This window comes from Petaurus breviceps, unplaced genomic scaffold (genome assembly GCF_028583685.1).
Source record: "Petaurus breviceps papuanus isolate PSGF00001 unplaced genomic scaffold, PetGlider_PUasm1.0 226, whole genome shotgun sequence".
Lineage (NCBI taxonomy): Eukaryota > Metazoa > Chordata > Mammalia > Diprotodontia > Petauridae > Petaurus > Petaurus breviceps.
Genome location: NW_027185890.1, coordinates 6,231,594 through 6,259,351, shown reverse-complemented (window position 1 = coordinate 6,259,351; position 27,758 = coordinate 6,231,594). Strand labels below are relative to the sequence as shown.

Genomic DNA, 27,758 nt, shown 5'->3' with positions numbered 1-27,758 from the left:
AAACTTAGCAGGGGAATAATTTCTGAATTCCCACATTGCCTAAAGTTACCATTTAGAAACTGGATTCTTTGTATTCACAGACCCTTTTATTTCAGGGACTCCATAAAATCAGATGGAGGAAAATTTCATTTCTTTTTTTAGTATAATTGTTTTGCTTTTGGAATTTTATAAATTTTATTATTAGAAAAACCCAGCATTATTTGGAGAAGAGTCCCATGGATTTTATAGACTGGCAAAAGGGTCCATGACATACATAAAAAAGTTAAGAACTTTTACTTTTAAAACATCTCTGATGGTCCTTGCTTTGAGAAATTTCACTGAATAAATCTAGAATAACCCCCATCTCACTGTTGTTGGGTTATGATAATACTTGACTCTGGTGATGACTCAGAAAATCTACCATATTCTCTAGTGCTAGAACACCAAAAATGTCCATTCAAACAATGAACACAGTGCCTGGCACTTTCTATTTTTCCCTGTCCTTGGAACAAAGTATTAACAAACTGCAGCCCTAGCAGAAAATTGTCTCCAGCTCCTGATATTATCTTCCCCATTTCCCTCACCATAAGTGAAATGTTAGCTCTAAAGCAGTCAGCAATATTAATACAAATGAAAAGTAGACTCTCCAGAACTGGGGCTATTTCCAAAAACAACCTGTAGATTACCCTAATTTCTCAGAAATGGGAAGAGAACACTTCAGACTGCTAATTTTCTCGGAGAAAAAAGAAATCTTTTTAAAGTAGGCTATCTTTTAGAATACTGAGCATAATATATAATTTGGATCCAAATGGTAGTGTTTGTTACTTTGTTAATTTCATAATTTACAATTTACATAAAATTTCAACAAAATGTTTGCACGAGAGGTCTCTAAACAGTGAATTCAGAAAAATCCAGGTCTAATGGCTATGGAATATGATTGCAGATATTTCAACACTACTAGGAGCATACAAGTTCTTGATATATGGTTGGAAAAGGCTCTGTATTTGGGAAGGAGGTGTTTTGGGGAAGCAAATAAAAATCTCAATGATTAACACAGGTGGAAGGCCATGTGGAAAGGGAGCCAGTTAGAGAGATGCAGTTGGAATGAGGACACAGTGAGAGATCAACCATCTGTCCACCAGCAACAAAACACACAGAATAACCACAGGATGCTAAGCTGCATCCCAAATGTATCTGTTTTAATAAGGAATCAGTAAGATTTCATGCTTTTCTTATTAGCAGTACTGCTAAAAGAAAGAGAGAAGACTGTCTGTCTAATCAAAATGAATTAACAGCCCTAAAAGAAGCAGAAGAGGCAAAGGTAGATTGCAACTTAATATGAGAACAACAGAAAACAAAATTCTAACAGTTAGTTGCTCCATATGGACTAAGCCATTTTGAGAGACATCACTAGATATAAGTCTTCCCATGGAGTCGAGATGACAATGTTGCATAGTTCTTTACTAGGGATTCCTGTGTGTGGCCTTCCATTTATAGTGCTGGACTTGAAGTCAGAAAGGTTTGTTATTAAATCCAGCCTGAGACACTCACTAGCTGTGTGTTCTTGGGTAAGTAGGTAGGCCCTGCTCAACTCCAGTGTCCTAATCTATAAAATGGGGATAATAATAGCACCTACCTCCCAGGATTGTTATGGAGATCAAATGAGATAATATATGTAAAGCACTTAGCAGTCTTTAAAGCATTATGTAAATGTTAGCAATTATTATTAGATAGTCAGTGAGGTCCCTTCCAACTTGGTTAGTCAGTTCTCTAACAGTAAGATGACATGAAATCTACTAAGATACATTTAATTGCAAGAGTGACCACACTTCCTATATTTCCTGAGATCGTCCCAAATTTTTTTTAAAGTACCCATTTTATTAAACTGCAAAAGGAAGATCTTTCAGATCAGGAATGCCCATTTTGGGTTCAGGCAACATAATCATAATAATAATAGCTGAGAGTATTTAGTGTGCCTAGGGAACTTCCCTGGTAGCTACCGTGTTTCCCCGATAATAAGACCTATCCCGAAAATAAGCCCTCCCCTTACTGTGTAAGATTCCTCTAAAATAAGCCCTCCCCCAAAAATAAGCCCTATTGAGATTGCTACTGTAGTGAAGGTGATCCCCTGCGCTACACGCTACATTACGGTACCCTCTGTATGCACCCTCCCCCCCCTCATGAAACACACGCCACGCTCCGAGCTGCATCCAATCAGAGCTGCAGCAGTGAGCGTGTCATCCTGTTCTTCCCCAGTGATTTGCTTATTGAATAAAGGTACATTTTTTTGTTCACATTTACCTGTTTATTAAAATTGCTGTCAATGTTCATTAAAATAAGCCCTCCCCTGAAAATAAGCCCTCTGGTGTTTTTCTGTCCAAAAAAATTAATAAGACAGTGTCTTATTATCGGGGAAACACGGTAGGTAGCAAAGTGGATAAAGTGCTGGGCCTAGAGTCAGGAAGACTTATCTTCATGAGTTCAAATCTGACCTCAGATACTTACAAGTTGTGTGACCCTGGGTCAGTGAGGTAACCCTGTTTGCCTCAGTTTCCCCATCTGTAAAATGAGCTGGAGAAGGAAATGACAAATCATTCTAGTGTCTTTGCCAAGACAACCCCAGACACAACTGAAAATGACTGAGCAACAACAAAAATGGAACTCCAAGAATTTGATTACAGACAGAGTCTCAGTGAGTATCCCTGTGTGTTTTTTTCTAAGTGTTTATTTTAATGGTATTACAAAAGAAACCAATTCAATTGAAAAAAAATTATAAAAATATTTTGAAAATAAAAATTCACAGACCTCAGGTTAGATACCTGCTTAGGCTAATGTTTCCTTAAAGAGTATTTATTACATTCTTTACACTGACTTTATTCTGAGGGAATAAAGAATCACAACTTTCTTTGCTAGTGGATATTAAATTGTGTTTAGATTGAAGAGGTTTTGTAGATACAACAGAGCTTTACATGCAAATGTAGCCTCATGCTTTGTAGAGAGAGAATGTATACACTTAAAGAAACATTCCTCCCCTCACCTCTACCCCCAAACCACTGTCTATCTCAAATTCTGCAAGTATAAGGAAGAAATTTCCCATGTCTTGAGAGAATGTCTCAACAGAAAAATAGTATGTCCATCTTTCATTCTTCACTTACAAGTGCTTTAGCAATGTTTGTTCATAAATCACTCTATTAAGGCATGGGGAATGATTAGATCTATACCACGGGGCAAAAAATGACTTGGCATTTCTTGAGTTCTGTCAGCTCTGTAGAGAAAGCAGGCATGATGCTGGGATTTAGAGGATAGAATCAAAAAGAAACACTCCCATATTGCTCTGCACTAATGAAGGTTTTGCCAGAACATTTTATCAGCTTTTTCTAATCCATACTGAAAAAGGACTTTAAGAAGATGCAGAAGGCTCATAGAAGGACGGCCAAAATTATGAGCTGAAAATATAATTTATGAATAAAAGTTGAATGAGAGGATAATATTCACTTAGGAAAAGAAAAATCTGAGTGATGACAATGTTGTTTAGTAAAGGATGGTGGCCAGCTGTGCCACAGATCCACTGAGGAAAGAGCAAGAGGAAATGGGCTTCAAATCACAGCAGCAAATGTAAAACTAAATGTAGAACTACCCTGTCAGCTTATTTTTTTTCTCCAGATCAGGAGAAACACTGATCTGTCTGGAATAGGTTAGAGTGAGTGTCTACAGTGGGAAAAAGAAGAAAAGTGGATGATTTATTCTATTAACAATGGTATGGGGGCGGCCAGGTAGCACAGCGAGTAAGAGCACGGGCTCCAGTGTTGAGAAGACCTGGAGATCGAATCCTGGGCTCAGACACTTAGCACCCACCCAGAAACACCTGGCCGTGTAACCTTGAGCAAGTTACTTAACCCCAATTGCTTAACAAACAAACAAAAAACAATGGTATGTTTTGCTCTCCCTATACGTCCAGTGGATAAACAGGTTTAGGTAACTGAAGATACTTTTACAAGCACCATAAACTTATAGCTAAAAGGGGCCTTCAAGACCATCTAGATCAACCTCTTCATTTTTACACATGAGGAAATTAAAATCCAGGGAGGCAAAGCATCACCTGTAAAGTCACACAGGCAATAAATAGAAGAGTTGAGTAACAGTGAGGTTGTCATGTTGACCAGGATAACAAAATCAAAAGTTTTTTATTATTTTCTTTACTAAGTTATGCATCTAAAATATGTTTTGGCTGTTCATTAATCTGTCTCTGGTGATCTAAATAAACCATGGGTTGCAGCAAAAATGGAACAAGACAATCAACAAAGACTCAAGATAATTTTTTTCACCAAAATTTTAATACACATTAACTTATTATACCGAATTCATTTATTATACTATGAATACTGTTTATATTATTCATCTAACTAATCAATAAACATGTATTAAGTACCTACTATGGGCCAGGCACTGTGCTAAGTGCTTTTATTAAATTATAGATACTGTTGGTTTTGTTTTCCATATAAGATAAATTCTTTGAGTTGAAGGACCATGTATCTTATTGTTGTATTTTCCAAATCACGTAGCATGTTGCTACAAAATCCAGGTCAATTCAATTTAGCAAAACTTTATTAAGTGCTTACCCTGTGATAAGGTACCATGGTAGGTACTGATCACACAAAGGTAAAAAAAAAACAACAAAACACTCTTCTCTCAAGGAAACTAAATAACACTAGGACTGTTGCAACATTTCCACAAAGAAATGTTTGTTTGTTTGTTTTTGTCATTGTTCAGTTGTTTTCAGTTGTGTCCAACTCTTGATGATCCCATTTGGGGTTTTCTTGGCAAAAATTTCGGAACAGTTTGCCATATTTTTCTCCAGCTATCTTTTTTAATTTATTTATTCTCAGTTTACAACTTTCAGATCCACAAGCTTTATAGATTTTTTTCCCTTCCTCCTCCCCAAGATGGGATACAATTTGATATAAGCTATATATACATAGATATGTATGTATGTAAAATCATATTAAACACATTTTCACATTAGTCATGTTGTATAGAAGAATTATAATAATGGAATAAACCACTAGAAAGAAGAAGCAAAACAAAACAAAAAAGAGAGAGAGCATATAGTATGCTTTGATCTGCATTTAGACTACATAATTCTTTCTCTGGATGTGAATAGCATTTCCCATTATGAGCCTTTTGGAGTTGTCTTAGAACCTTGCATTACTGAGAAGAGTCAATGTGACTGTAACAATGTACAATGTTCTCCTGGTTCTGCTCCCCTCAATCAGCATCAGTTAATATAAGTCTTTCCAGGTTTTTCTGCACTCTGCCTGCTCATTTTTTCATATAGCACAATAGTATTCTATTGCCTTCATATACCACAATTTATTCAGCCATTCCCCAACTGATGGGCATCCCCTTGATTTCCAATTCTTTCACACAAAAAGAGTAGCTATAAATATTTTTGTACCTTCATGTCCTTTTCCCATTTGTAAGATCTCTTTAAGATATAGCCCTAGAAATGGTATTGCTGGGGCAAAAACCAGCACGTTTTTATAGCCCTTTGGGTATAGTTCCAAATTGCTCTCTAGAATGGTTGGATCGGGGCGGCTAGGTGGCACAGTGAATACTACACTGGCTCAGGAGTCAGGAGGGCCTAAGTTCAAACCCAGCCTCAGACACTTCACACTTACTAACCATGTGACTTTGAGCAACTCAACCCCAATTGCCCTGCCTTCCCCCCTCCAAAAAAAAAAAAAAGAATGGTTGGTTCAATTCACAACTCCACCAACAATGCATTAGTGTTCCAATTTTCCCACATCTCCAGCATTTACAAATTTTACTGTTTTGTCATGTTAGCCAATCTGATAGGTTCGAAATGGTACCTAAGAGTTCTTTTGATTTGCATTTTGCCAATCAATAGTGATTTAGGGCATTTTTTTTTTCATATGACTATAGATATCCTTAATTCCTTCCTCTGAAAACTGCCTGTTCATATACTTTGATCATTTATCAATTGAGGAATAACTTGTATTCTTATAAATTTGATCCAATTCTCTACATATTTTGTAAATGAGGCCTTTAACAGAGACACTGGTTGTAAAAATTATTTCCCAGTTTTCTGTTTCCCTCCTAATCTTTGCTGCCTTTCATGATCAAAAAGGATGAAAATGACATCACTCTATTGGGGTCAAAGTACAGTTTGTCTGACTATAGCCAATCAGATCAATAGGAGCTCTACTCAGGCACAAATAATCCATATGGACATTTGGAGTAAAGGTTTTTGCATCCTACAGCATTTGCAAGGGGGAGGAGGTCCACATTATCAACAATTTCAGAGGGATTAAGGAGAATGAATACTGGAAACAGGATATTATTTAGGAGTTTTTAAATTGCTAGTAATGTTGGAAAGAGTAGTTTCAGTTAAGAGGTCAAATTGGAAGTTATACTGCTTTGGGTGGGAAGTGAGGAAATGTTATCCTAGATATTTGGCAGTAAAAGAAAAGTAAGATAGAAGATGACAGCTATAGAGAATGTCAGAGTAAAGAGAAAGATTTTGTTCTGTTTGCTTTTAGTACAGTAAATAAGTATGTTTGGGCAATGACAGATGAGTCAATAGATAAGGTATTGAAGGTATCGAAGATTTCAAAGATAAGAGAGAAAGAATGATTGAGGTGGCAAGCAAGCTCCCTGAGGACATAGGATGGACACAAATAGAGGTTTTGGACATGGTTAAGAAAATAATCACCTCTTCCTTAGAGACTAGTGCCAGGAGAAGCAGAGAGTAAATGTGAATATGTGGAAGATTCTTGAGGTAAAGAGTAGGAGAGATGGGGAATATTGGATTATATTACATATAATGCCTTTAGAATGAATGAATTATAATAATTCATATTTTCCAAAGATATATTACTTTTAACCATAGCACCAATATAATTCATGGTAACATTTTCCCCCCTTCCTATTAACTTTAAGGTCTTAAGGTAGCTAGGAAATGAAAGTTGTGAGTGGGTAAGACACCCTGAATGCCTGTCTGCCATATCTATTTAATATAATGTGTTACCTATGAAAGATCAAATTAAAATATTGCAACAGCAAGATTTTCATATTGTTGTTTTGCATTTTATTTCTCTCCTCTACAGATTTTGCCTACCACAACAGACAGAAGAGAACATTATTTCTAGACTGTTGACTTTCAGAATGTAATATCAAATTCATTCACTCATAGCTTCTAGGACTGGTAGAGACTGTGAGGGGTCATTTAAGGCAGAGGCATCAAATACATGACTTTCAGACCAAATATGGTTCACAACATTCACAATATCTGGCCCAGACTAGAATAAAATGTAATTGGGAAATGTTTAACAAAATTGGTGAAAATAGAATAAAACTTAGATAATTTGGCATTTTAAAAACAAAGTCAATATGTAACCTACAGAGATGTACAGTTTAGTGGCCCCATTTCCCTTTGAGTTTAACATCAATGATCTAATGCACTCACCTCAATCTAGCTAAGATATCTAACCACCTCTTTCAAAAAATGTTAAAATGAGGAAATATATATATATATATATATATACATGCATATATATTTAATCTTTGCACTCAACAATTATATGGCACTCTCCATAATATGATCACATTAGATATTCACGACATCCTGGCAAATTAGAAAAAACAATATATCTGGTGAAACTATCTTTCAACTCCCTCACATCTATATTGCATACTACAATGCATTCATCTATATATAACAATTTAGGTTAATCTGGTTATTTTTCCCATCTTTTATCTTTTTAGTGCTCTTACTACTTTCTCTACAAACACATTTGTGACTGTGATATTAGAAGCTTGGTATAGCCAGTGAATAACCATTTATTAAGCACCTAGTACTATGGAACTGCTAGGCAGTATGTGGTTCTACTGTCCTTAATGGAAATAGTTTTTTTTTTTTTGAGATGAGCAAGTTTAATGACAGCACTGAATTGTGAGATTTTTATGCCCTAGTACATGGTCGATTTTTGAGTATGTGTCATGAACTGCTGAGAGGAAAGTATATTCCTTTTTATCCCCATTCAGTTTTCTCCAGAGATCTATCATATCCAGCCTCTATAAAATTCTATTCACCTCCTTCACTTCTTTCTTGTTTATTTTGAGGTTAGATTTATCAAGTTCAGAGAGGGGGAGAATGAGATCCCCCACTAGTATAGTTTTGCTATCTATTTCTTCCTCTAATTCCCTTACCTTCTCCTCTAGGAATTTGGACACTATACCAATGGTGCATATATGTTAAGTAATAATATTGCTCCATTCTTGATGGCATCTTTTAGCAGGATATAGTTTCCTTTCTTATCTTTTTTAATTAGATCTATTTTTGCTTTTGCTTTATCTGAGATAAGGATTGCTATCCCTGATTTTTTTTTTACTTTAGCTAAGGCATAATATATTCTACTCCAGCCTTTCACCTTTACCCTGTGTGTGTTCCTTTGTTTCAAATGTGTTTCTTGTAGACAGCATATTGTAGAATTATGGTTTTTAATCCATTCTGCTATCTGCCTCTGTGTTATGGGAGAGTTCATCCCATTCACATTCAGAGTAATGATGACTATCTGTTGCTTTCCCTCCATCCTATTCCCTCCCCTGCTTATGTTTTTATTTCTTCCTTCTCCCTTCCCCTCCTTAAGGGTTTTCCTTTTGACCACCACCTCCCTCAGTGTTCCCTCCCTGTGACCCCCCCCCCCCCCTTCTTTACCTACCCTCTCCCCTTACTTCTATTTCCCTCGGTTCTAACGCCCCTCTTCTAATCCCTCCCTTAGCCTCCTACTGCCTATAGGACACAATAGATTTTTATACTTATCAGAGTATGTTATTCCCTCTTTCACTCCAAACCAATGAGAGTAAATTTTATACAGTGCTCTTCTCCCTACCTCCTTTCCCTCTATTTAATAAGTTTTCATGTCTTTTCATGTTAGAATCTTAAACTTAACTGATTATGTTTATCCCTCTTTGAACTAGAACCAGTGAGAATAATGGTCAAATGATGTTCCTCTCCCTCTTCTCCTTTATTATAGTGTGTTTTTATGCCTCTTTGTATGGCATAATTTACCTTTTTCTGTCTCATCCTTTCCTTTTATCCCCTTACAATCCCTTTGACCCCTTAATAAGGTTTTTTTTTTTTATCATCAGATTAGTTCACTTATACCCACACCCTCTATCTATGTACAACCCTTTTAAAGATCATGATAATCAAATAAATTTCAATATTGACAGTTATCAGCTTCTCATATAGGGATGTAAACATTTTGCTCTTATTGTATCCCAAGTTATCTGCACGTGTGTGTGCATGTGCATGTGTGTATGTGTGTGTGTTTGTTTTCCTTGTTTACCTTTTTATGTTTTTCTTGAGTCTTGTAATTGGAGATCAAATTTTCCATTGAACTCTGGCTTTTTCATCAGGAAAGTCTGGAAGTCCCTTATTTCATTAAATGACCATCTCCTTGCCTGAAAGATTATGCTGAGTTGTGCCAGGTAGTTAATCCTTGGTTGCAGTCCTAGCTCTTTTGCCTTATGAAATATCAAATTCCAATTCCTCTGATATTTTAAAGTAGAAGCTTCTAGGTCCTGTGTGATCCTAACTGTATTTCCATGATATTTGAATTGTTTCTTTTTGGCTGCTTGCTGTATTAGTATTTTTTCCTTAATCTTGTAATTCTGGATTTTGACAAATATATTTCTTGGAGTTTTCAATTTGGGATCTCTTTCAGGAGGAGACCGGTGAATTCTTTCAATAACTATTTTACCTTATGATTCTAGGAGTTCAGGATAGTTTTCTTTGACAATCTCTTGGAGGATGTTGTCCAGGCTGCTTTTTTTATCATGGCTTTCTGGTAGACCAACAATTCTTAATTTATCTCTCCTGGATCTGTTCTCCAGGTCAATTGTTTTTCCAGTGAGATATTTTACACTTTCTTCCAATTTTTCAATCCTCATGTTTTGTTTGATTGACTGTTGGTGCATCATAGAGTCCTGAGCTTCAATTTGACTGATGCTAATTTTTAGTGAATTATTCTTTTTGGTTAGCTTTTGAAGGTCCTTTTTAGCAAGGTATTTTCTCCAATTAGTTCACTAATTTTACTTTTTAAGGATTTGTTTTCTTCAGTGAGACTTTTTTTCCAATTTAGTCACTGTAGATTTAAATTTATCTTCTACCTCTCCAATTTGGGCTTTAAAATCTTTCTTGAGATCCTCCAAGAAGGCTTTTTGAGCTTGAGGCGAGTTCATATTTCCTTTTGTGTTCTCAGGTGTGAATATAGAGTCCATGTTGTCCTCTATATTTGGTTGTGCTTGCTTGCTATAATAAGCTCTAATCTATTTTCTTGCCTTCCCCTTCTCCTTCTCAGCTTCCTTCCTTCTCATTGTAATTTCTGGTTGTTGAGTTTGTTGCTGTATCCTCTGGGTGGCTAGATTGAAGCCAAGGCTAGGACTCTCAGTGTTTCCCCTGAGTTACCCTGAGGCTCACAGAGTAATCTGTGGGGGAGGGGTGGTCTAGCCACTTCAGATTTCTTCCTCTATGCCCCTGGGTTACAGCTCTGGCAGGCTTTTGCTGGTCAGGTGAGGTGGGGCTTGTTGGGGCCCCTCAGCTTCTTCTCTTCAGACTCCTTGCTGCCTCAGTTACACCCTTTCTCAGTGACTCCTAAGCCTGAGGCTATTTTTCACTAATTCAGGATTTTACTATGGGTGGGACATTTTCTCTGGGTTTTCTTGGTCCGGGAGGGGGGAATCTGAGCAGCCAGGGTTTACTTTGCCATCCTGGACCCTGGAAAATCAGACAGGTGATTTTTTAACTTCCAGGCTGGGGGCTGATAGACCCAGGAGAAGCTGCTGTCTCTGCTGGGGGGCCCTGAGCTTTCTCTTACCCAGCTCTGATGAATCCTCCTGTCTAGTGATGAGATGCTGGTGAGAAGGCTGCGAATTACCCTTGGGGCGGGTCAGTCTGCTGGCTGGGGCTCCTTCTCTCTCTGCTGTAGTCTGCTCTCAAGCTGCTGCAGCCCCCCCCCCCCCCCCCCCCCCCCCCCGGCGGAACAGAAGCAGTAACTCCCCTAACCTCCTCTGTGCTCCACACTTCCCCTGCCCGGAGCCACATGGGCACTTTCCTGGGCTGGATTCTGCCATGCTCTGTCTCCCAGTGGATTCTGACACTCCAAAATCTGTTCAGATTCACTTTTTAATGTTTAGTGATGGGACTCACAGAGGAACTTAGAAAAGTTACTGCTTCTGTTCCGCCATCTTGGCTCCACTCCAATGGAAATAGTTTCTTAAAGAATGATTTGAAGATCTTTTCCATGTTCCTTTTGTTTGTTTCTCTCCTTCCAATTTCATTCTCATGATGACTGTGGTTAGTTGAGTCTCCTGCCAAGAATTCTTTAAAATTATTTTACCCTCTATGCTTTCTCTTTATTTTATATGGCAATATTTCTCATAATGGAAATTTAATAATAATTAATGATCTTCCATTATCTTTATTCATAATTATATAACAACAAATTTATATTAATTTGGGTTGTTTTTAGTTATCATCTCTCTCAATTTGAAAAGTAATTCAAGTGTTTCCTGTCTAATATATTAAGACTTTTTGGTCCCCACTCATGACATTTTGTTTACATAAATTTGTGTACATTCGTCTATATATACAGTTTCAGATGAATTTATTATAACAGGTATTACTGCTCTATCATACATTACCAATTTTTCATTATCAATAACTTGCTTGAAAAGGTCAGCATAAGCAGAAGTGTTTCAAGTACATTCTACACACTTTTCTCATAGTTATTATTGTTGCTGTTACATACCTATACAATTATTTCATCTTATCTCTAACAAGTAAAATGTTTAAACTGTAAATGTACAATTGCTTCAGGGATCACATCCACGTGTATAATGAGTCTTTCTAGTCTCTTAAAATATATTTTTTCTTCTGTAATGCCATTCAGTGCTCCTCATTCATAGTGCCTACATATCATATTCTGAAAGAAAATTTCCATGAAATAGAGATGTAAGAGTTCAGGTATCTTATAAAATTTTAGCTTCTCTCAGTACTTATTCCTGACCCATTTTTCCAATATATTTCTTGGCATTTTCACCTATTCCTACCTCTTCACTGAAGTCAATGAGAATCTCAATATATACTAATATACTTTGAGGGATTCTTGAAGAAAGTCCATACTTCTTAATCCCTTGCATTTGATTTTGGTGCATAAGATGAACTTGTTTTCATGGTAGTCTTTTTGCAAATATGTATCATGAGAACTGAAATATAAGATGATCAAATATTCCATGTAATTGTTTCTTGTTTCATTTGGATATAAAATAAAATTCTTCTCACCAATCTTTTTTGTTTCCCTCCAACAAGTTCCCTTGAGTCAGCCTTCTATTTAAATACAAGTCCCTTCTTTTTTTCTAATTTCATTTATAATGAAGGTATCAAAATTTATATGGCTCACTTCTTCTAGAACTATGTTGATCTGTTGATCATCAGACAAAAGATCTCACGTATAGAGAAGCAAAAGCCAAATTAAAGTTTATAGACCAAAAAACTGTGATTATAGAAGTCTCTGTCCCTCTTTGATAATGCAGAATTAGAAAGGGAGCACACAAGACAATGGGCCAGTATATGTTTTTGTTGATGCTTAATGGGTATCATGGCTAAAGAATTCATCACTAAATGACTAGCCTACTAGCAATAAGCCTTTCTCATCAGGTAGGCTGAATATCAGAAACCATACTTTCTGTTTTCAAGAAAATAACTTAAACCTTTCTAGAATGATTGAACTTTCCATATAATAGATCTTGTTGGTATGCCCTTGGAGAGGCCAGGGGAAACTCCACACAGTGCTGAGGCATCAGATTGAGAATTTGTGGATGATGTTATTAAAATATTCCCAAAATTTGATAATAGGTCCCATCTGTTATACAAAGTAATAATAAATGTCATGGACTTAACCTATTTCTATTATTAATATTCCCATTCCATAAGCATTTATCTCTCACAACCAAGAAAATGAAATTAGGAAAATATCAGGTGAGGAGAGGAATTTAAAAAAATGCACAAGAGAAAAAACAATCTAGTAATTGTAGTATTAAGTTTCTGGGCTGTATTTCCATGCTTGGTAGTTCTGTATTAATAATATCCTTTTCTCACTCTTCATTCTTCTCGATCTCTCTGCACTCTTTGATACTGTTGGTCACCCTCTTCTCTATGATAGTCTCTTTTATCTAGGTTTTCAGCATACGATTCTCTCCTGCTTCTCATCATACCTATCTAACAATTCCTTCTCAGTTTCCTTTTTTCAAATCTCATGCCCAACTACTGTGTCTCCCAGACTCTGTCCTGATCCCTCTTTTATTCTCCTTCCATACAATTTAGCTGGGTGATCTTGGCTCCTATGGTTTAATTATTAACTCTAAATTAATGATTCCAAAATCTATTAATCCCACTCTAACTTTCCTGCTGATCCCCAGCTTCAAATCTTCAAATGCCTGTAAAACATTTTAAAATGAGGATCCAGTAGACCTGTTAAACATGAAAACCTGAACTCATCTTTCCCCAAATCCTTCAACCCTTTCCAGTTGTCCTATTACTGCTTATATCTTTTTTGGGGGGTATTTTATTTTCCACAATTTCACATAAAAAACAATCTTAAGATTTTTAAAAAAAACTTTGAGTTCCAAATTCTCTCACTTTCTTCCTTTCTACTTCATTGAGAAGGCAAGCAATCCCATACGGGTTACGTGTGTAGTCAAGCAAAATATATTTCCATATTAGTCATGTTATAAAACAAAACATAGACTAAAAAACTCAAGATAATTTTTTTTTTAAGTATGTGTCAGTCTGTATTCAGACACAATCAGTTCTTTCTCTGGCAATGGATAGCATTTTTCATAATAAATCCTTCACAGTTGTCTTGGGTCATCATATTGCTGGGAATAGAAAAGTCATTCACAGCTGATCATCTTACAATATTGCTGTTACTTTGTATTCAGTATATGTCATTTTGAAACAGCTTCTGCTACTCTTTTCAGGTTTTTCTGAAGGCATCCTGCTCATCACTTCTTATAGCACGATATTTCAAAACAACAACATACCACAATTTGTTCAGACATTCGCCACTCTGTGGGTAACCCCTCAATTTCCAATTCTTTGCCACCAGTAAAGAAATGTTAAAAATAGTTGTTTTGTGGACACACACGCACATTTGAATTTCTCCAAATAACAGAGCTTTAGAGCATTTTTTTTTCATGTGGCTATATAGCTAGCTTTGATTATTTCATCTGAATACTGTTCATATCTTTTGATCATTTTTCAATTGGGGAATAGCTCTTATTTTATAAATTAGAGTCAGTTCAATTTATGTTTGAGAAATGAGGCCTTTATCAGAGAAACTTGCTTCAAAAATTTTTTCACAGTTACAGATGCTAATTATATTTCCCTCCATCCTATTTTCCCCTCTGTTTATTCTATTCTCTCTCTCCTTTCACCCTGTCTGTCCTCAAAAGTGTTGTGCTTCTGAATACTGCCTCCCCCAATCTGCTATTCCTTCTTTCATTCCCCTTCTATTATTCTCCTCCTCTCTTACTTTTATGTAGGTAAGAAAGATTTCTATATCCAATTGAGTGTGTATGTTATTTCCTCTTTGAGTCAATTCTGATGAGAGTAAGGTTCACTTACTCCCTCTCAACTCCCCCAACTTCCCCTCCACTGTAAAATCTTTTACTTGCCTCTTTTATAGGAGGTAATTTGTCCCATTCTATCTCTCCCTTTCCATTTTTCTTAGTAAATTCTTGTTTTACCCGTTAATTTCATTTTTTTTCAGATATCCTCCCTTCATTCAACTCATACCTGTGCCCTCTCTCTAAATCTATATTCGTATTGTGTGGGGGAGGGGGTCAGAGTCAAAAGGGCAAAGTAAAAGCAGGAACTTGCTTCAGTTCCCCCCAAGCCCCTCAAAATAGCTGTAAAAATGATGCTAAACAAATTATATAACAGCGGAATCCACAAAATGGCAGAGTGAAAGAGATGTCCAACACAGGACAACCTGGAAAATAAACAGGAAAAGTATATTGCACAAGTCTGAGAGGAGAGCGCATTCCAGTGTGCACCATACTGGCACAGTCAGGACCCTAGCAAATCAAGTGTTAGAGTTAGGAAGACTTGAGTGAAAACAGCCTCAGACACTTCCTAGCTCTGTAACCCTTGGCAAATTATTTACCCTCTATTGGCCTCGGTATCCTCAACTATAAAAGAGATCATAATAGCATTTATTTAATAGATTTTTGTGAGAACTAAATGAGATATCTATAAATTACAGATATCACAGTGCTTGGAACATAGGAGGTACTAAATAAATGCTTACATCCGTCTGTGAATCTATTGTTTCATTTCTAGAAAACTGTTCAAAAATTTTTGACTTGTCCATGGTTTCCACTGACACTTATTTTCCCTTTGTAACATTTAGAATTGCCTTAACTGGTTCTTCTTTCTCTTTCCCTATTTTCCATTATCATTAGAGGTTGTTTTTTCCTCTCTTTTCTGTTCTATTTACTATTTCTTTTCTGTCAACCACATGGGGATTTTTTCTATTCCATGTCCTCAAGACATCATCACTGTCCTATATCTACAGCTTTAGCTTTGTCAACATTTCTTTTTTATACATTGTGTCTGCTGTACTCTTTTCTCATCTTCTTCTGGATGTCCTGCTTCTACCTGAAACTTATGAAAGATGGTGATCACCTTATCTCGTTTCCTAAATCTTTTATCTCTCCCTCAGGAATGATTTCTGTCAACTCCACCAGGCAAATTTGCAAACCTTGTGACTGTTTTATACTTTTCTGTACATACCTGACAGCTAGTCTTTTTCCTAAATTGTGATGGATAGATACTCTTATGGATAGATCCTCTTACCTGTGTTTCCCCGATAATAAGACCTATCCCGAAAATAAGCCCTCCCCTTACTGTGTAAGATTCCTCTAAAATAAGCCCTTCCCCCAAAATAAGCCTTATTGAGATTGCTACTGTAGTGAAGGTGATCCCCTGCGCTACATGCTACATTACAGTACCCTCTGTATGCACCCCCCCCCAGTGAAACGCACGCCGCGCTCCGAGCTGCATCCAATCAGAGCTGCAGCAGTGAACGTGTCATCCTGTTCTTCCCAGTGAATTGCTTATTGAATAAAGGTACATTTTTTGTTCACATTTACCTGTTTATTAAAATTGCTGTCAATGTTCATTAAAATAAGCCCTCCCCTGAAAATAAGCCCTCTGGTGTTTTTCTGTCCAAAAAATTAACAAGACAGTGTCTTATTATCGGGGAAACACGGTATATTCTAAGCTCCACATTTTATCCCATCCCTGTGACTTAGTGACTTATCTCTGTTTTATTTTCTTCTTAGCTTCTTGCTTTTAACCTTTGGCTTCTGCTGCTGTTCAAAAATACATATTCTTAAAATTCATTTATATTATTCCTCTCTAAAAATCTCCTTTTCCTTATTTATTTATCAAGTTCACTTTGTATTCTCATATTAATTAATCTTTATGACCACAGTTCCCTTTCCTCCTGCATAATACTTTTAATCATTCACTCCTATAAGGAACATTGCCTTTGTAACTCTCCTTTCTTCCCTTTTATCTTCAGGTTTCCAGGACAGCTACCAATGTGTTTGAAAGAGTGCTTACTCATTTCTTATTTGGACACTTTTCCTTCTCTTTCTGTCAAATCACTCTTTTGGGGTATAAGCATTATAAATACTACTAGAATATTGTTGATATGTTTCAAGGTGAATCTTTCTTCCTAATATTAGAGAGACATTCTGGTGTCATGTAAAAAGACCAAGTTCCAGTGATCCTTTCTTTGCCACTAACTAGCTGTATTACCTTGGGCACACTATTTAATATAGCTGCACCTTGGTTTCCTCACCTGAAAAGCAAGAAAGATTCTAGAGGACTAGTCATGACTAATCTTCTTTTCAATAGAGAGATAGAAGACAATATGTAAAAAAAAAATTGATTTAGAGCTGGAAGGGACCTTGGAGGTCATTAAATATAATGACTTCAATTTACTGATAAAGAAACTGATAGTAGAGAATTTAGGTCATTTGCCCAGAGTCACACAGCAAGTGTCTGAGGTGGATTTTTAACCCAAATCTTCTTGACTTCAAATTCAGTGGTCTGTCTCTTTAGTATGCCACATGGCTGAAAAGATACATATGCTATCAGATGTGACAAAAGTGTCATTTTTGTTTAACTCTACTTTTTGGTTGGGAGCAATTAGGTTGCACAGTGGATAGAGTGCTGGGTCTAGAGTCAGGAAGATTCATCATACCAAATTTAAATCTGCCCTCAGACACTTATTATTTGTGATATTCTGGGCAAGTCACTTAACAATATTTGCCTCAGTTTCCTCATCTGTAAAATGAATTAGAGAAGGAAATAGCAAACTGTAATGTTAATGAAATTTAAGATCTTCCCTGCCTCACCATGGAGCCCAATAAGGGAAGGCTTAGGGGAGGCTTGCTTGTAAGAAAACTTTCACTTTTTCTTTTGTTAATTTCTAATTAGAGAATGAGTCATAAGGGTTGTAATGCTTTCTGGCTCTGAGAAGTGTATATATACTCTGAGTCAATATGTTTTGTTTTGGGAGCTCACTTATGAGAAGGATTTTGTGATTCCCTGGTCGAGATTCTGAGACCATATGTTCAGAGCTCCCCAAGCGCTCAGATGTAAAAGTTCTCTCAATCTAGGGATGGATGCAAAGAGTAAGGTTTCTTCAGGCAGTCAGAGCCCTGTCTGTTGGTCTTTATTTCTTTGCTTGTATTTTCTGTTTGTATTTTCTCTGAATTCCAGGGTGCTGACGTTTCCCCTGAACTAGGGAATGTAATTTTAAAAAATTATGTTTACCCCTTAAATAGCTGTCTTTCCTAGTAAAGCAGATTTAAGAACCTGTGCTAACAACCATCATTGGTATGCCAGTGTGGCTGCCACTACACAAACCACTCCAGTATCTTTACCAAGAAAACCCCAAATAGGTTCATAAAGTAACAGACATGACTGAGCAACAACAGCTTCTTGGTTATAAAACAGGGGTTCTATTGACAGTATAGTTCAAACAAACAATATCAAAGGTAACCAAAAAAGCATCCAAGACATATTTAAGTGAAATGAAAGTAATGTGACTCATTCTCTAAGCATCACTCCATCACTGAAGTTCTGTAATTCTAGGCTCATTATAAAGTGTCTTCCTCAATAGGAAATCTCCTGTACTTAAAAAACAAACAAACAAAACAAAACAAAGAAATGATGATGTTGTTAATACCAAATTCATGTTCACTGGTCTTTTCTATTATGAAAACATGTTATACAACACTTCCTCTGCAAAAATCTAAGCAGGAATCCACACTCAAAAATAGCATTAAAAAACCGAGGTGTTCATTACTCAGAATATGACTGAAATTTCTGCTTTCTATCTGAATTGCATTTCCTTTTCACTAACCTCCAAAGTAAGAGCCATCCGTCAGCTTCATTTCTTTACTGGATTTAGTGATGACACCAGCCACACCATGCTGGATGAAGTACATTTTTTTGCCCACAGCTCCTTCCCGAATGATATAATCTCCAGGCTGGAATACCTCAAATCTTAGTTTGCTCAGCATGGCAGTCACAAAATTGGGATCAGCATTAGCAAAAAGCGGCATGGTAGCCACCAGCTTCCTACAGTTGAAGTTGACTATCTCCTAAAAGGCGAGAGAAAAAAGAGGAGGAAAAAAAATTATTAAGATGGAGGTCAGGCTTTTGGCTTCTAATTATGGGGAAAAAGACAGGTCCCTGAAGGGAGAAAAAGACTCTTGGAAGAAGCTGACAGGTAGAGGAGTTGGCACCTCAATCATGTCCTTCCCCTACTTGGACTCTGACAAACAGCAGCAGCCTCCTTGAGGAGGAGGAGAGCGGGATTCTAGCTTCAAGTCCAGACTTCAATGACCTGAAGAAAACCAAAGCAGGAATCCCGGATCAAAGAGGAGCCTGCACTTCTGTCACCTGGAGCCAGTGGAGCTTTCCACATGGCTGACAGTGGCTCAATCTACCAGTGGGCCACTGTTGCTCAGACCCAAACCCAGGTTAGGAACTTGCAGAGTTTAGTGCAGGATGGGTAATCATTAACAATTTCTCTGGATCAGACCACTTTGGGAGCACTGATAACTTTAAGATCTTGAGCTTGAGCTGTCCCTGAGATTTGAAAACAATATAAATTTCAATATACCAAGAAAACAGCAACAGTGCCAGCGCAGACCTTTGCAGAAGTGTAGAGTCTGGATCTAACAATAAGTCCAAAGTTGGGAAGTAGAATGGAAGAGTGAGCAAACAAACACATAAAAAGAATCCTGACATAAAATGATGACAAGAATTCTCAAGACATAAACATAGAAGAAAAGAATGACTTCAAAACAGCTATAAAAAAAAGCCTCAAAGAAAAACACAGCTTGGGCACAGATTCAGCTAGAAGTTCTTAAAGAGCTAAAGCAAGAGTTAAAAAGAATTATTTTTTTTTCTAATTAATGAAATAAGAGTGTTAGAGGAAAAAAATGGAAAAGAAATGATAGCTGTGGAAGAAAGAAATGGAAAAGGAATTAATAGTTTAACACAAGGGCTGCCAAACTTTGCCCAAGCAACAAACTCCTTGAAAATTAGAACGAACCAAATAGATGCCAATGACTTTATGAAACAACAAGGGATATTAAAACATAGTGGGGGCAACTAGGTGGCACAGTGAATAGAGTACCGGCCCTGGAATCAGGAGGACCTGAGTTCAAATGTGGCCTCAGACACTTAACACTTACTAGTCATGTGACCTTGGGCAAGTCACTTAACCTCAATTGCCCTGCCCCCCCCCTCCAAAATAAAGCAAAACAAAACAAAAAAAAAGTGGAAAATTTGAAAAAAAAATTCAAGAAAGTTTAAAGCAGTGCAGGGCAAAAAACAACTGACCTGAAAAATACTGAGAAAAAAATTTAAGAAGAGCTGTGCTACCTGAATGCCATGACCTTTGAAATAGAGCCTAGACATTGTTTCAAGAAATCTACAAAAACCTCAACCTGTCCAGATCTTTTAGAACCAAAGGGTAGAATGGAAATAGAAAAACATCCACCCTTCACCTTCTGAAAGAAATCCCAAAACAAAAACTCCCAGGAATATCATAGCCCAAATTCAGAGCTATTAGGTCAAATAAAAATTATTGCAAGCAGCCCAAAAGAAAGAATTCAAGTACTAGGAGCCATGGCCAGAAACTCCCACAATTTAGTAGTTATTGCTATAAAGGATCAAGAACTAGAGATATGATATTTCAAGGCAAATAATATAGGCTCCAGCCAAGAACAGCTCACCCAGCAAAAGTAAGTATAATGCTTCAGGAGGAAAAAATGGAACCTTTGGTGAAATAGAGGATTTCTCAGCATTCCTGATGAAAAGCCCAGAACTACATAGAAACTTTGAAGTTCAAACATAATGTTGAAGAGAAACATAAAAAGATAAACAGGAATGAACAGTGTGATAAAACACTAAACAAGGATAAACTGCTTACATTCAAACATGAGGCGATGATATTTGTGTACCCTGTGAACCTTATCATCTTCAGGCATCATAGAGGGAATCCTATTAGACAAGGCCTGAGAGTGGTTCTGTTATGTCTTACTGATGTCTTTTTAAAATTTAAAATTTATTTTAGTGTTTTAAAAAAATATTTTATTCTTCCCCTATTACATGTAAAAATAATATTTAACACTTTAAAATTTTTTTGAGTTACAAATTCCTTCCTTCCTTCTCTCCCTCTCCTCCTCCCTCCCTGAGATGATTAAGAATCTGATATAGGTTATACACATGCAAGCATGTAAAACATTTCCGTATTAGTAATTTTGTGGAAGGAAACTAACAAAAAATAAATAAAAGAAGGAAAGAAAATGAAAAAAAAGATGGAGGTCAGTTATCTAAGCAAGCATATATTTAAAAAAAAATAGGATAGGTCGTTTAAATAACATTTAGAAATTAGAAATATAAACTCAGGAGTCCCAGGATAGCACATATTTTTTCAATAACTCTGCCAAATTTTTAGCATTTCAGGCTTTAGACTTTAGAAAATGTCAGAAATTCTAGTCACTTTTATAACCTTTTCAGGGAAGCAAAAAGTCTAATCATTTCCTACTAAATGCAGTATTATAATATGCACTGTACATGCTTTTCTTCAGTATAATTTTAATTGTCCTACCTTGTATTCATGTTAGTAGTACTGAGACAAATGCCCAACTACCAGGCAAAAGGATTATTATTATCATTATTTTTAATCAAAACTCTCCACCCAGTATCAGTGACCATGGATACCTGAGTGAAAGGATACAAAAAATGATACTCTGATCTCTGGGAGCTAGAGGTAATGGTATAGCTAGATCCTAGTGTTCCTAACAACCGAAAATAAAAAGCCACCATTCTTTAGAATGGATTTTGGTTCTGCTCTGGTTGGCATGTAATGGGCAACACTAGGAAAAATAGCTATTTTTCCTCTGTGTCCTGACATAAACTCTGAGAGGGTCTGTAGTTTGTGACTCAGGCTTGTTAATTCTTTTGTTCTCTTTCTATTCTGTGGGCCTAAGGCCAAGCAAAACTTAACCAGGAACTCTCCTGTCCAGGACATGTGGATCTGCACCCATTTGTCTAAGACACTGAAGAAAAGAGTAGGAAAGGTGAGGTTTAGGGTTTTGGTTTTTGGTTTTTAGTGGATGGGGGTAAAATGTAGTTCTATTTTATGAAGAGCTATATTTAACATGAGCTCAGAGGAATCATAGGGCACTTGTTACCTGTTTGGCCATGTACAAGACCCTTTGAGACTATTTCCTTAGGTTTTTTTTTTTTTTAATGGGGACAATAATACTTTCATTATTACCTGTTAGGGTTTCGTGATGAAAACATTCTTTAAATCTTAAAGTCTTATATAAATGCAGATGATTGTTTGTGGTATCACAGGATAAAAACTGACTTTGGAGTCACAGGACATGGGTACAAATTCTGTCACTTTCACTTATTACCCGTATGACCTTAAACAAGTTGCTTAACCTCTCTGGGCATCAGTTTCCTCATTTGTAAAATGACAAAGTTGACCTAGAAAGTGTCTAAGCACCTTTCCAGTTCTAGATCTATGATCTTTGTTCTTGCTTAGTCATTTTTCAATCATGTCTAACTACTTGTGATCCCATTTCAGGATTTCCTGGCAAAGCTGCTGATGTGGTTTGCCATTTTCTTCTCTAGCTCATTTTATAGGTGAGGAAACTGAGGCAAACAGGAATGTGAGGCCAGATTTGAGATAAGTCTTCTTGACTCCAGGCCTGGCAGTGTCTTTATGTCACCTAGCCATTCAAAGAAAGATCTATGATCTAATCTTCATTTAATGTGCAGTAAAGACAATTTTTGGTTCCTTTCTACTTTCCTTCTCACTGTATTTTAATGACTTTTTCAATTTTCCTTTGTGTCTTTGAATAAATATTTTCTTTCCATCAGGCCCTCATTACTTTTCACATATTATGGCAATAGCCTTCTCTTTGATCCTCCTGACTCAAGTCTTTAGCTACTACAGTATATCCTACATGGAGCTAAAATCATTTTCTCCCTACTCAATAGCTTCAATGGCTTCCCATTGACTCCAGAATGAAATAAAAGTCATTTGTTTGTCATCTAAAGTTCTTCCCCATCTGGGGAAGATCTACTTTCTCCATCTCCTTATGCTTTCCTTCTCTCTGTTCACTCTATAATCTGGCTCTACTGGCCTACTTGAATTTTCTCTCACAAGATAGTCCTTATGGGCCTTTTCACCGGCTGTCTGATTCCTGGAATCCTCTTGCTCATCACTTCTACCTCTGGGACTCCCTGGCTTCCTTCAAGAACCAGTGTAAATTCCAACTTCAGCAGACTGCCTTTTGTATTCTCCCAGCTGCCCTCTAAAGTACCTACCATATCTCTTTATCTATCCTGTAATTATTTATTTTTATTTAATCTACTCCTTTAGAGTGTTAGTTTGTTGTGTCCAGGGACTAATTTTTTTGTTTGTTTTTAGTGTGTAATGTATGTGTCTGTGTGTGTGTGTGTGTGTGTATCACCAACCCAGACTCAGTACATGACACACAGTAGCACTTAATGGGGCAGCTAAGTGGTAGAATGGATAGGTTGTGAGCCTGGAAGCATGAAGACTCATCTTCCTGAATTGAAATATGACCTCAGACACTTATAAATTATGTGACCCTGGGTAAGTCACTTAACCCTGTTTCCCTCAGTTTCCTTATCTGTAAAATGAGCTGGAGAAGAAAATGGCAAACCACTCTAATAGCTCTTAGAAGAAAACCCCCAAATGGCTTCATGAAGAATTGGGCATTACTTATGCAACAACAGGCACTTAATACATGCTTATTGATTGATAAACTCAGCTTAATCATTGGTACTCCCATGATCACATTTTGGATATTAAGACCAATTCTTTCATCTTATTTTTCTGTATTTTTAAAAATATCTATATGAACATCATCTAATTTAAGCTGTGCAAAGCTAGCAAATATGCGAGGAAGAAACAGATGGAATCAGAATGAGGCTTTCTTTGAATCTAAATGCCCCCTTAAGAGATCTTAATAGCTTCTCTAGTTTCCACGGGAGACTTCATTTGCCTATATTTGGGGACCTAAAATTTAAGTAAAGAAGCATTTTTGGTAAATGTGGAAGTGAACTAAAAGGTCTATATTTTTTCCCTAAACTTCGCATTCCCGAAGAGCGCAAGGAGGTAGAAATCCTTGGGCAACATATACTTGGAGAAGTTAATAATCCCCATAAGGTCTTCAAAGGCATAATTTAGTTGTTGTTGTTATAATTATCCCTTCGAGCATCTGTGTTAACTAGAGATACAAAATGATCCTTCCATTGAACTTCTGCATGACCCCTGGGCAAATCTCTTGGTATTTATACATCTCTTCTTATTTAAATGTCTCATTTATAAAATATGCATGGACTGTCCTTCATATACACAGTGAATACCACTGACCTACCACAAGATCAGAACAGCATGTGATTTTCTTTTTTTAATCTCATTGTAAGGGTAGATTTCCTCTACTAGAGTCCCCTTCTGATGCCTCATTACAAAATGGGTTCTGATTTTGGAAATCTCAAAGTACATCCTAGTAGAACATAAGATCTACAGGTTACTATCAGTTGATAGAGGCTCTGAAAATGTGTCCCCCCTCCCCAATGATTATATAAATATCATAGCTTAGCTAATTACCAAGTACAGACTTGTCACTGAAGCTTGGCCATGAGGTAAAGAATTTTTTCAACCAGAAAATCTTATGAGTACCCTCTATTAAGCCAAAGGGGTGTTGATATATGTTTAAACAAAGATAAGATTTTCTCTACCACACCACAGAAATCTTTTCATCTTTGCTCCACTGTCTGCTCCTGTGGCATCTCCCTCTGATTGACTTGTCTCTCCCAAAGCTCCACTTAAAGGAAGAGACCCATGCCCAGTCATATCTTCATTCTTCTCTAGGCTGCACTCCTCATTTATCTCCATAGAACTTTCTCCCACCTTATTTTCAATTCCCTTTTATATGTTGCCCTCCCCCATTAAAATATAATCTCTTTTAGGGCAGGTACATGTTTCTGTTTGCATTTGCATTCCAAGCACTTTGTATTGTGCCTGTAGTAGGTCCTCAATACATAAGTATTGATTGACTGACTGACCTATCTTCATATACTTACTGTTTTAATATGTGCAAATATTATTATTGATGTTATTATTGCTGCTATTTTACAATCCTCTCACACATGTCTGTACTAAAACACCCATAAGGCTTTAGAGAAGGTGTTTTAATACTGCATCATGAAAAAAAAAAGCAAACAAGGCTTTCAGATTACATAATAGCTATAAAAATATCAAAGAAAATGTTCCTTTAACGGCCACAGTGCTGTGAAATTTAAACTCCAAATTTCATAGGAAATCATTTTAATCAATCCAAAAAATAGTGTTGAGAGGGAAGGGAAAGAGTGGGGTACTTTAACCACACATACTATGGCCAAATTTATCTCTATACTTAGCTCTTATACATAAATTTTCCTGTCCAGAATAACAATGTACATGTTGTTACTGCATTTATGGCATGTTTTTGGCTGTTGCACATAACAAAGAAAAATAAGAAAAAGAACAGAGAAAATTGCTATCAAGAAACACCACCATGCAAGAATATAACAATAATAAAAATACACTTCAGAGATTTGCTGTTTTATCCCACAATCAATTGCCAAACTTATGACTGCCCAGCAGTTAAGAAAAAGGGGGGTTTCAGAATTCATCATTTAAGTAAAATGTTTTCTTCCCTTGTTCCCTTGAAACATTCTGTGTCTGATTGTTTCTAACCCAGATGGGAATTTAGAAGAGAATTTTGACTGGTATCAAATAATTTTGCCTAGAGTAAAATATTAAAAAAACTGGAAATCTCTTATTATTATTCAGTCATTTTCAGTTGTGTCTAACTCTTCAGGAACTTACTTGGAATTTTCTTGGCAAAGATATTGAAATGTTTTGCCATTCCTTTTCCATTTCGTTTTACAGATGGGGAAAGTAAGGCAAACTGGATTAAGTGACTTGCCCAGGGTCACACAGCTAGTAAGTGTCTGAGGTCAAATTTGAATGCAAGCGGATGAGTCTTCCTGACTCCAGGCCTGTTAGTCTATTTACTGCACAGCCTTGCTGCCTAAATATCTCATATGTGTATAATAATAATAACACAGAAATTGGTAATGTGCATAATTTCATGTTCTCTAGAGAAAACATACCTTTTTGAAGCATATATACATACACAAAAGGTGTATACACATATGCATCTATGTGTATGTGTTTATGTTTATGTATGTATGTGTGCATGCATGATATATGTGTATGTATCCTAGCTCAGTGGTATAATAGAGAGATTGCTGAGCTTGGAGTGAGGAACATTTGAGTTCAAGTCCAACTTCAGACACTTACTAGCTGTGTTACACTAGACAAGTCACTTATCCTTTCTTTGCCTCAGTTTCCTTATCTGTGAAATGGGGATAAGAGTAGCACTTACCTCCCAGGGTTATTATAAGGATCAAATGAGATTAAAATTTTGAAATACTTAGCATAGTACCTGGCACACAGTAAACCCTATATAAATATTATCTATTATTGTTATCTTTTTTTAGCATTTTGAGAATGCTAAAACATAATTTTATATTAAATATGTATTTTAGATTAAACTATTATTCCACAAATTGTACAAGTAAGTTAAATCCCAAAGCAAATTGAATCCCAAAATGCCTATGAAAACAATATTCACCAATAATAAATCCAGAAATTTGTTTCAGGATTTTGCTGTTCCTGCTGCACCTAACTAATTTCTTCCCTGTCCTCTTCTCCTCCATCCAGTGTTATCATAATTAAGAGCATTTCATAGGTTCACACTCTCAAATGACACTGGCAGGCACAAAATCCATTTTCTTTAATGATTTACAAGGAGACATAAAAACACAACATTTACACTGACAGAGACAGATATTCAGATTCTATACATACTTATTATGGTAAATGTACTATTTGACACAAGATGAGAATGGTGTAGGACTCAAAATTTTGATGATTTTTTTCTTTAAAAATCTAGAGAGATACATTGAATTGTTTTGCCTGGGAATTGCTGAAGGAATGGGATGATCTATTCATGCCTGAATAACTGTGAGTTGTGGTTGAAAAAAAAAAGACAAAACATTATATTCAGGTCTATCACACTGCCTGAAATTTCCATTTAAATCCTCTGAGTCAAAGATTTGCCTACTAAAGGCCACTATATAAAAAGAGACTGGGGTGGCCAGGTGGTGCAGTGAGTAAGAGTGCCGGCCCTAGACTCAGGAGACCTGGGATCAGTTCTGGCCTCAGATACTTAGCACCCACACAAAATAATTGTCTGTGTAACCTTGATCAAGTCACTTAACACCAATTGCTTAAAAAAAATAAAATAAAAAGAGACTATTTTACTTTGGAGGATAGAACAGAAAGAATAAGACACAGGGTAGGCAAGTGCTGAGCATTTGGAAGGAAAATCACAAAGCAAGATTCTTCACTATTTGGATAAACCTGATTCAATTGAAAGACTTTAACAAAAAAAGGGTGAAAATAACATATTTTAAAATTTACAAATAGTTTCCTCACACAAAACTATGAAATATATACTGTAAATAGTTATCCCCTTTTTTTCTGGATGAGAAAGATGAAGTTTGAAGATTATGAGATGCATGCCCATCATAAGAGAGTTAGTAGTTATCCAACTCAGCTCTTCCACCTAGATTTTCTAATGTATATAAGTCAAGTAATAATAATAAGGGTTAGGATTTATATAGCTTCTATGATATGTCTGGCACTATGTTAAACATTCTTCAAATAAAAATTTGATCTTCATAACAACCCTGGGATGTCACTATTATCTCTGTTTTGCAGTTGAGACAACTGAGGTAAACATAGGCTAAATGACTGGTCTAAGGTCACACAGCTCATAGTATCTAGGGCTTAATGCAAACTCACATCTTCCTGAGTTTGAGTCTTCACTCCTCTATCCACTATACTGGCTACCTATCTGCCCAGATTTTTTTTCTTTGGACGTCTCGGGGAAAATATCACTTTATATATGAAAATCACTGCCTTTTTGTTCCATTTCAT

General features: G+C 36.5%; 1 protein-coding gene across 2 annotated transcripts in view; it reads right to left on the bottom strand.

Moving 5' to 3' along the window:
- HCN1 (hyperpolarization activated cyclic nucleotide gated potassium channel 1) overlaps positions 1-27,758 on the bottom strand; it is a 671,121-nt gene that overhangs the window by 65,778 nt on the left and 577,585 nt on the right. For both annotated transcript variants that reach the window (XM_069095307.1, XM_069095306.1), the window contains exon 6: positions 18,507-18,747. In XM_069095307.1, the coding sequence (XP_068951408.1) occupies positions 18,507-18,747 (241 nt within the window). The remainder of the gene's footprint in view (positions 1-18,506; positions 18,748-27,758) is intronic.